Source organism: Pongo pygmaeus, chromosome 9, assembly GCF_028885625.2.
Source record: "Pongo pygmaeus isolate AG05252 chromosome 9, NHGRI_mPonPyg2-v2.0_pri, whole genome shotgun sequence".
NCBI lineage: Eukaryota > Metazoa > Chordata > Mammalia > Primates > Hominidae > Pongo > Pongo pygmaeus.
The window spans coordinates 17,743,361-17,753,466 of record NC_072382.2 but is presented as its reverse complement, the minus strand read 5'-3'; the positions used below and the strand labels follow the sequence as shown (position 1 = coordinate 17,753,466).

Here is a 10,106-nt window from a genome sequence, read left to right as displayed (position 1 = left end):
ACCATGTTGGTCAGGCTGGTCTCGAACTCCTGACCTCAGGTGATCCGCCCGTCTCGGCCTCCCAAAGTGCTGAGATTGCAGGCGTGAGCCACCGCGCCCGGCCTAAATGTTTACTATTATTATAACTGGACTCAGACTCAGAAACTCTGGGTTTGAGTCCTAGCTCTACCAATGGCTGTTAATGTTTGGGCAAACCTCTGCACCTATCTTAGTCTCCTCCCCCATCTGAAATTGGATATAATAAAGCTGTCTTTACAGGGTGGCTGTGAAAGAAGATGCCTGAAAGGGATCTGAAAAATGTTAAGTATTGCACGAATGAATGGTATTATAGCCCCTTCCCCCCAGCCTATAATAAAAACGTAAAAGCTGACATCAGATTTTTTTCTATATTACAGGCATTGTACTTAGTACTTTACAGGCACATTCCTGCAATCGTCAAAACAACTTTAGGAGGTTGGGCACTGTTATTATCCCCACTTTGCTGACAAAAAACGATGTCACGCTTGAGCCCAGGAGGTCGAGGCTGCAGTGAGCCATGTTCGCGGCACTGTACTCCAACCTGGGCGAGAGAGTGAGACCTTGTCTCAAAAACAAAAAGAAAAAAAACGACCTCAGAGAGATGAAGCCTGTGATTTGCTCAAAGTCACACAGTGATGTAAGCAGTATAGCAAATAATATAAGATTCCAAAGCCCAAGTTAGTAAAAAGAGGATTATAGACGTGGTGGAACCTGTTGGCTGCGGTGCAAATGACTGACCTGTAACTGTCAGGGATTTATGGAGGGAAATGAGTGCCTAACAAAAATCCTCGTTTAGTGGGAGAGAGGTTGTTGGGTAATGACTGACTTGTAGCTGGAAGAAATCATCGGATTTTTATTCTTTTATTAAAGAAAAAAATTTGAAATGCCTTCCATGTGCCAAGCACTGCGTCAGGTGGGAGATGACAGCTCTGTGCAACCTCTCTCGGACTGTCTTCCTCCGCTTTCTCTACCCCTAAGTTTCCCCCTGCCTAAACAGGATTTTATGCTTTGTGGCTTGTCCAGGCAAGCAGGCCGTCGCGGGACTTAGACCGAGACAGGGAGTCTCCTTCTCTTCCGGGCCTCCCTTCTCTTTCCTGGGCTGCAGGGGAGCAGGAAATCTGGGGCGAGATTCCCGCCGCGGACGCGCACGGCCGAAGACTGGTCCCTCGACATGTCCCTGCCCAGCGCGGGGGCGCAACCGCCACGCCTCCTCACCCCTCCCTCCGGCTGCACGAATAATGACAACCGCAGCCCCTCCCACCTTTGGCGTCACGTTCAAAACAATCCTTTGACTACAACTCCCAGAAGGCCGAGCGGCTTAGCGAGTGCACCCGCTCTTGGCTGCTCCGGCAAACTACACATCCCAAAGGGCAGCGCGCGACCGCGTGTCCTTTCACAGCGCAAGTGCGGAACTGCGTTTGTTTCCGGCGTGGGTCCCGGCAAGCACCGCTTGTAGTTTGATTTAAGTTCTGCACGGGAGGACCTTCTGGGTTTACCTGTTGGGCTCCTGGCTACGCAGGTGAGTTAAAAAAGGGCAGGAAGGCAACTGTCGCCTCCTTGGGATCTGGGGAGATTTTGGTGTCTGGGGAGGTTGGGACAAATGCTGAACCTAGAGCGGCAGTCCAGGATCAGAAATAATTCATGTCGTTTCCTTGCCATTTTCTAGTTTACGAAGTGCTTTTTTTTCCTCCCACAATTCCTATAAACCCCAAGAACAACACTGTATTTGAGGAAGTGTAAGTGCTTCCAGTCGACAGCTTCAAAGGTTCAGAGAAGTTAAGTGATTGTCTAAAGACACTACTAGTAGTTACAGAGCCGAGGATTAGGCTGTTTTCTGAGTTCAAACCCGGTGTCCTCTGCTTTGCATCCTTATTGCAGACGCCCTTTCCTGTTGACTAAGATGATTGGGGTCTGGGCATCTGTTACCTTCTCAAGTTTGGAGTTTACCAATAGAGTGATGGAGGGTGATATAATTAAATCTTCTGTCAGTCTGTAGGTATGGCTTTTCTTTGATGTCTGAGACATTAATTTACTCAATGTATTGAGGTGCCTACAGTCTGTCAAGCTCTATTCTAAGCAGTATACAGTATCAAACAAAAATGCCTAAGTCTTACATTTTGGGGTGGGGGAGGCGGGGAAGACACAATATATAGTGAGGCAGATGGTGATAAGAAATATGGAGAGAATTAAAGCAAGGTAAGGGGAAACATTCATTGTATGTTTTTATTATTTATTTATTTATTTGTTTGTTTATTTTATTTTATTTTATTTTGAGACAGAGCCTCGCTCTGTCACCCAGGCGGGAGTACAGTGGCATGATCTCGCCTCACTGCAACCCCGCAACCTCCACCTCCTGGGTTCAAGCGATTCTCCTGACTCAGTCTCCTGGGTAGCTGGGACTACTGGCGCCCACCAGTATGCCTGGCTAATTTTTGTATTTTTTAGTAAATACAGGATTTCACCATGTTGGCCAAGCTGGTCTTGAACTCCTGACCTCAGGTGATCCGCCCGCCTTGGCCTCCCAAAGTGCTGGGATTACAGGCGTGAGCCACCAGGCCTGGCCAATATTTACATTTTTTGTAAGACAGGGTTTCACCATGTTGCCCAGGCTGGTCTTGTACTCCTGAGCTCAGGGGATCTGCCCAACTCAGCGCCCCAAAGTGCTGGAATTACAGGCCTAAGCCACTGTGCCTGGCCCATTGGATGATTTTTTTTTTTTTTTTTTTGAGATGGAGTCTTGCTCTGTTGCCCAGGCTGGCATGCAGTGGCGCAATCTCGGGTCACTGCAGCCTCTGCCACCTGGGTTCAAGCGATTCTCCTGCCTTGGCCTCCCAAAGAGCTGGGATTACAGGCACCCTCCACCATGCCCGGCCAATTTTTTTTTTTTTTTTTTTTGTATGTTTAGTAGAGATGGGGTTTCACCATGTTGGCCAGGCTAGTCTTGAACTCCCGACCTCAAGTGATCCAGCCACCTCGGCTTCCCAAAGTGCTGGGATTACAGGCGTGAGCCACTATGCCTGGCCCCATTGGATGTTTTTGTAACAGAAGACTGACTTATAATTAGGTCTGATATTTAATTTGTGTTCTAGGCACAGCAGCTACACAGAAGAGATGGGAGAAGAGGCTAATGATGACAAGAAGCCAACCACTAAATTTGAACTAGAGCGAGAAACAGAACTTCGCTTTGAGGTGGAGGCATCTCAGTCAGTTCAGTTGGAGTTGTTGACTGGCATGGCAGAGATCTTTGGCACAGAGCTGACCCGAAACAAGAAATTCACCTTTGATGCTGGTGCCAAGGTGGCTGTTTTCACTTGGCATGGCTGTTCTGTGCAACTGAGTGGCCGCACTGAGGTGGCTTATGTCTCCAAGGACACTCCTATGTTGCTTTACCTCAACACTCACACAGCCTTGGAACAGATGCGGAGGCAAGCGGAAAAGGAAGAAGAGCGAGGTCCCCGAGTGATGGTAGTGGGCCCCACTGATGTGGGCAAGTCTACAGTGTGTCGCCTTCTGCTCAACTATGCAGTGCGTTTGGGCCGCCGTCCCACTTACGTGGAGCTGGATGTGGGCCAGGGTTCTGTGTCCATCCCTGGTACCATGGGGGCCCTCTACATTGAGCGGCCTGCAGACGTCGAAGAGGGTTTCTCTATCCAGGCCCCTCTGGTGTATCATTTTGGTTCCACCACTCCTGGCACTAACATCAAGCTTTATAATAAGGTCAGAGCCAGAGAAAAGTGGGGTGGAGGGAAGGGTTGCTATCAGGGTAGGTAACTGGGGAAGTTTACTAGTTAACACTGCATTTTCTCAGCTGGTATTTCTGCTGCATTACTTTAGAAAGGCAATTCCAAATTAAGTCAGTCTCAGATTGTTAAACATTTCTGTGGATCTGTTCTTAGTAATTTGTTAGATTTTCACTTAGGGCATAAAACAGGAGGCAGAAGCAGCAACATAAAAATTAAATCCATGTTATGGTGTCAAAATTACAGCCATTAAAAATGTCATTTTTTCAGGCTGGGTGCAGTGGCCCATGCCTGTAATCCCACAACTTGGGAGGCTGAGGCAGTTCGATCATCTGAGGTCAGGAGTTGGAGAGCAGCCTGGCCAGCATGGTGAAACCTCGTCTCTACTAAAAATACAAAAATTAGCCAGGCGTGGTGGCTGGTGCCTGTAATCCCAGCTGTTCAGAGACTGAGGCAGGAGAATCACTTGAACCTGGGAGGTGGAGGTTGCAGTGAGCTGAGATTGCGCCACTGCACTCCAGCCTGGGCAACAGAGTAAGACTCCATTTCAAAAAAAAGTCATTTTTCTTATATCTAATAGCACTTATTCTAAAGAGGAACAAAGTAGCCATGGGTTTGTCTGGTTGTTTTTGTTCTTACCTCGATCCTCTCTTTTGCAGATTACATCTCGTTTAGCAGATGTGTTCAACCAAAGGTGTGAGGTGAACCGAAGGGCATCTGTGAGTGGCTGTGTCATTAACACCTGTGGCTGGGTCAAGGGCTCTGGTTACCAGGCTCTGGTGCATGCAGCCTCAGCTTTTGAGGTGGATGTCGTTGTGGTTCTGGATCAAGAACGACTGTACAATGAACTGAAACGGGACCTCCCCCACTTTGTACGCACTGTGCTGCTCCCTAAATCTGGGGGTGTGGTGGAGCGGTCCAAGGACTTCCGGCGGGAATGTAGGGATGAGCGTATCCGTGAGTATTTTTATGGATTCCGAGGCTGTTTCTATCCCCATGCCTTCAATGTCAAATTTTCAGATGTGAAAATCTACAAAGTTGGGGCACCCACCATCCCAGACTCCTGTTTACCTTTGGGCATGTCTCAAGAGGATAATCAGCTCAAGCTAGTACCTGTCACTCCTGGGCGAGATATGGTGCACCACCTACTGAGTGTTAGCACTGCCGAGGGTACAGAGGAGAACCTGTCCGAGACAAGTGTAGCTGGCTTCATTGTAGTGACCAGTGTGGACCTGGAGCATCAGGTGTTTACTGTTCTGTCTCCAGCCCCCCGCCCACTGCCTAAGAACTTCCTTCTCATCATGGATATCCGGTTCATGGATCTGAAGTAGAGATCAGCAGGAAGCCTTGCTGCCTGGGACATAGAGATCTTCTGGCTACCCCTAGAGGCAGATGGGCTGAGATAAGAGACTCTGTTGGGGCCACCTGACCAGTAAACTGTGGACTAGTAGAAAGTTCATATTCTACCTCTAAAAACAGGTAGTGGTAACCTGACTCTTCTAATCTTGAACCAAAAGGAAAACCATGAGACTGTAATTGGTTTCTTAGACCACCTAAGATGCCACTTTGAATTCTCTAAGACCCTGGAGAATTGCATTTCTTTCACTGTGCTACTATGTGGTTTTTAAAAATCAATGCTTTATATTCCATATATGGTTCTTACCCATTTATCTAGGATGAAAGTGTGAATTAGAGGGACTCCTTCCAATAAAGTTCAAACTTAAAAAAAATCATTTTAATAAATATTTTTGCCATATCATAGAAGTTGGTATAATTTATTTTTTTTCCCCTAAGCCTTATAGAAACATCATTGGAATGATTTATTGCTAAAATGCTTGGAGGAGGGGAAAACCAAGAAACCTACCTGTGAGCCATGTGAGGTGTTTTTTTTGGTGGTGGTTGTTTTTTTTTGTAAGAGTCTCACACTGTCATCTGGGCTGGAGTGCAGTGGCGCGATCTTGGCTCACTGCAACCTCTGCCTCCCAGGTTCAAGCGATTCTCCTGCCTCAGCCTCCCAAATAGCTGGGGTTACAGGTGCCCGCCACCACGCCCAGCTAATTTTTTGTATTTTTTTTAGCAGAGACAGGGTTTCACTATGTTGGCCAGGCTGGTTTCAAACTCCTGACCTCATGATCTGCCTGCCTCGGCCTCCCAAAATGCTGGAATTACAGGTGTGAGACGCTGTGCCCGGCCGTGAGTTCTTATGATAGTTCCCCTTTCCTTTGCACTTAGGTAAATAGATGGTAAATCTGCTGTCAGTGCTGGATTTACTGTGGGGAGTTAGAGGCTGGTGATAATCTTGGAATGAGATTTCATATCTAATCATTTTCCAGAGATAGCTCATTTTCCTTCCAGTACAGCTATCCTTCTTGTCTATTTGATTGGAACTAGGCCCTAAGTCAAAGTGTAACTTGAGCTTTCAGGTGGTAAGAAGCTGGGAAAGCCCATTCTTTTTCATCTCTTGCAAATGACTTTGGTGCTCCAGTTTGTACTTGGATTACTTAAGTATCTGATGCCATTCATCCATTCCTTCTTTCCATAAATGTTTACTGAGGACCGACTGTTTGTCAGGAGCCATTCTAGATAGGGAACAAGATAGACAAAAGTTTTATGGAGTTTACATTATAGAATAAACAAATTTAAAAAGGCAAATGCTATGCAGAGACTTAAATTTGGGGGATATGAGACAGCGTGACTGGAGGCTACTTTCGATTGGGTGGTCATGAAAGGCCCTTCCTGAGCATACATTTTGGGCTAAGACTTGAATGGCTGTGTGAAGTCTGGGGCAAAACCTTCCGGTTGAAAAAAAAACTGCAAAACCCTAATAAAGGAACAAGCTTGATGAATTTGGTGAAGAGAAAAGCCAGTGTGGTTGAAGCCTAGTGAACCAAGAGAGACTGTACAAGATGAGGCTGGAGGGGGCAGCAAAGACCAGATAATGTAGGGCTTTTGTAAACCAGGGTGAAGAATGGATTTTTTGGCCCAGGTGCCGTGGGTGGTGGCCATGCCTTTAACCCCAGCCACTCGGGAGGCTGAGAAGCCCTTGAACCCGAGAGGTGGAGGTGCAGGAAGCCGAGATTGCATCACTGCATTCCAGGATTTTTTATTTCTTTTTAAGAGATAGGGATCTCAGCCAGGTGTGGTGGCTCATGCCTGTAATCCCAGCACTTTGGGAGGCTGATGTGGGTGGATCACTTGGGGTCAGGAGTTCGAGACCAGCCTGACCAACATGGTGAAACCCCATCTCTACTAAAAATACAACTAAAAATACAAAAAAAATTTAGCCGAGCGTGGTGGCACATGCTTGTAATCCCAGTTACTTGGGAGGTTGAGGCAGGAGAATTGCTTGAACCCGGGAGGTGGAGGTTGCCGTGAGCCAAGATCACGCCACTGCACTCCAGCCTAGGCAATAAGAGCGAAACTCCGACTCAAAAAAAAAAAAGAGATGGGGGGGGTGTCTCACTATGTTGCCCAAGCTGGCTTTGAACTTCTGGGCTTAAGTGATCCGCCCACCTTAGTCTCCTGAGTAGCTGGGACTACAGGCTCATGCCACAGCGCCTGGTTTAAGAATGGATTTTACTCTTAAGAGCAATGGGAACCAGTGGGGAGGGGTATTTAAATAGAGTAATTATTTGATCTCTTTTTTTTTTTTGGGACAGAGTTTCATTCTTGTTGCCCAGGCTGGAGTGCAATGGTGCAATCTGGCTCACTGCAACCTCCGCCTCCCAGGTTCAAGCGAGTCTCCTGCCTCAGCCTCCCGAGTAGCTGGGATTACAGGCATGCGCCACCATGCCTGGCTAATTTTGTGTTTTTAGTATAGATGGGGTTTCTCCGTGTTGGTCAGGCTTGTCTCCAACTCCCGACTTCAGGTGATCCGCCCGCCTCAGCCTCCCAAAGTGTGGGATTACAGGCGTGAGCCAGCACGCCCGGCTGATCTCCTCCCTCCCTTCCCTCTTTCTTTCTTCCTTTCCTTACTTTTCCTTTCCTTTTTCCTTTCCTTTCCTCTTTCTCTCTCCCTCCTTCCTGCTCTCTTTTTCTTCTCTTTCTTTTCATTCCTTCCCCTTCCTTCCTATTCCTTCCTTTCCTTTCCTTTCCTCACCTCCTCTCCTCTCTCCTCCCCTTCCCTCCCCTCTTCCTTCCCTCCTTCTGAGTTTTGCTATGTTGCCCAGGCTGGAGTGCTGTGGCATGACCTGGGTGCACTGCAACCTCTGCCTCCCGAGTTCAAGTTATTCTCCTGCCTCAACCTCCTGAGTAGCTGAGTAGCATGCGCCACCATGCCTGGCGAATTTTTGTATTTTTAGTAGAGATGGGGTTTCGCCATGTTGGCCAGGCTGGTCTCGAACTCCTGACCTCAAGTGATCCATCCGCCTCGGCCTCCCAAAGTCCTGGGATTAGCCTGGCTGATTACTTTAAATTTTGAAAAGATCACTGCTTTGCGGAGAGTGGGTTATAGGGCAAGTGTAAAAGCAAGGACAGTAATTAGGAGAGTTTTGTAAGAGTGCGAATGTGAGAACTGGTGGGGGATGAAATACTAGGGCAGCAGAGGTAGAGCTGGTGAGAGGATATTCTTCGTAATGGAGTGGTGAGGAAAACGATGGAATCAAGGATGCATCCTGGATTTTTTTTAACATGACACACTAGGTTAGACATGAGATTGGGAAAACTCAGGAAGTTGTCCCCCTGAGGGACAAGGGAAACTCGAGGTTTTTGGCAGTGTTAAATATGAGCTATTAATTGTCCATGGGTGGCGGAGGTTGCAGTGAGCTGAGATCGCGTCACTGCACTCCAGCCTGGGTGACAGAGCAAGACTCCATCCCCCAGCACCAGACAAAATGCAGGAGCGAAGGAGATGGGATCCACAGCACAAAGGGAAGAACTACCCTTTAACACATACAGAGACATTTCACAAGGACAGGAGGAAAGATAGCAGTATTTAAACACAAAGAGGTTGACCAGGAGCAGTGGCTCAGACCTGTAATCCCAGCACTTTGGGAGGTCGAGGCAGGCGGATCACTTGAGCTCAGCAGTTGGAGACTACCCTGACCAACATGGTGAAACCCTAAAAACACAAAAATTGGGAAATGCATGTTCTAGCTTTCTGTGTGCTTAGGTGCCCATGCTACTGAGGGTCTAAGTCCGGGCAGCCGAAGAGTGTGGTTAGCAAGATGAACAAAGATGCGCAGATGAGAGAAGCCATTAACCAAAAGTTGATAGAAACTGGAGAAAGAGAATGCTTCAAAGAGTTGCTGAGGGCTAAATTAATTGAATGTGGCTGGAAGGATCAGTTGAAGGCACACTGTAAACAGGTAATTAAATAAAAAGGACTAGAACACATTACTGTTGATGACTTGGTGGCTGAAATCACTCCAAAAGGCAGAGCCCTGGTACCTGACAGTGTAAAGAAGGAGCTCCTACAAAGAATAAGAACGTTCCTTGCTCAGCATGCCAGCCTTGAAGATTGAATTAGATTGTGTTGTTCTGTGGTTTTATTTATGAAAGTAAAACTTGCCATAAATTAGAAAACAGTTTCTCCAAATAAAATCTTTTTTGTATGATGGTATACAGTTTTCAGTAATGATGTACACATTGTATGATTTTTTCCCTAAATGTGTTATTTTAATAAATAGCTCATGAATTAAAAAAAAAAAAAAAAACACAAAAATTAGCTGGGTGAGGCGGCATGTGCCTGCAGTACCAGCTACTTTGGAGGCTGAGGCAGGAGAATCACTTGAGCCTGGGAGATGGAGGTTGCAGTGATCCTAGATCACACCACTGTACTCCAGCCTGGGTGACAGGAGTGAAACCCTGTCTCAACAAAACAAACAAACAAACATAAAGAGGTTGTTGGTTTGTTTGGTGCTGAAAGGCAGGGCATTCCTCTCTGATTGCTTCTAACCCCCAGGGCAGCATTTTGTTCTTGTTTGCATGTTTATTTACTAGTGAGTTGAACTAAAAATGACCCAGTGGTCTGCCGTCTACAGGCATGAGAAAATGCAACTGAAGACAATTTGAAAAAGTGTAGATAAGCTTACACTAGAAAAACTGTAAAGGACCTGGTGCAGTGGCTCATGCCTGTAATCTCAGCACTTTGGGAGGCTGAGGTAGGAGGATCACTTGAGCCTAGGAGTTCGAGACCAGCCTGGGCAATATATAGTGAGACCTCATCTATACAAATCTTAAAAAATTAGCCAAGCATGGTGGCACACATCTGTAGTCCCAGCTACTCAGGAAGCTGAGGTGGGAGGATTGCTTGAGAATGGAAGGGGGAGGTTGTAGTCAGCTGAGAGCTCCACTGCACTCCAGCTGGGTGACAGAGCCAGACTCTGTCTCAAAAAAGAAAAACAAAAA

The 10,106-nt window shown here is 47.0% G+C and overlaps 1 protein-coding gene and 1 pseudogene across 1 annotated transcript; both read left to right on the top strand.

Moving 5' to 3' along the window:
- Positions 1–552: 552 nt before the first annotated feature.
- On the top strand, positions 553–5,519 carry CLP1 (cleavage factor polyribonucleotide kinase subunit 1). Its single transcript, XM_054438306.2, has 3 exons — positions 553–1,537; positions 3,108–3,735; positions 4,418–5,519. The coding sequence occupies exons 2-3, from the start codon at positions 3,130–3,132 to the stop codon at positions 5,087–5,089; spliced, it is 1,278 nt and encodes a 425-aa protein (XP_054294281.1). The 5' UTR covers positions 553–1,537; positions 3,108–3,129; the 3' UTR covers positions 5,090–5,519.
- Positions 5,520–8,834: 3,315 nt separating this feature from the next.
- Positions 8,835–9,276, top strand: LOC129007419 (transcription and mRNA export factor ENY2-like; annotated as a pseudogene).
- The last annotated feature ends 830 nt before the right edge of the window (positions 9,277–10,106 follow it).

Bases quoted from the DNA above. Each gene is read 5' to 3' on its own strand.
- CLP1 (XM_054438306.2), top strand. From the start codon at position 3,130: ATGGGAGAAGAGGCTAATGATGACAAGAAGCCAACCACTAAATTTGAA. The intron at 3,736-4,417 runs GTCAGAGCCAGA...TCTCTTTTGCAG, and splicing joins ACATCAAGCTTTATAATAAG to ATTACATCTCGTTTAGCAGA.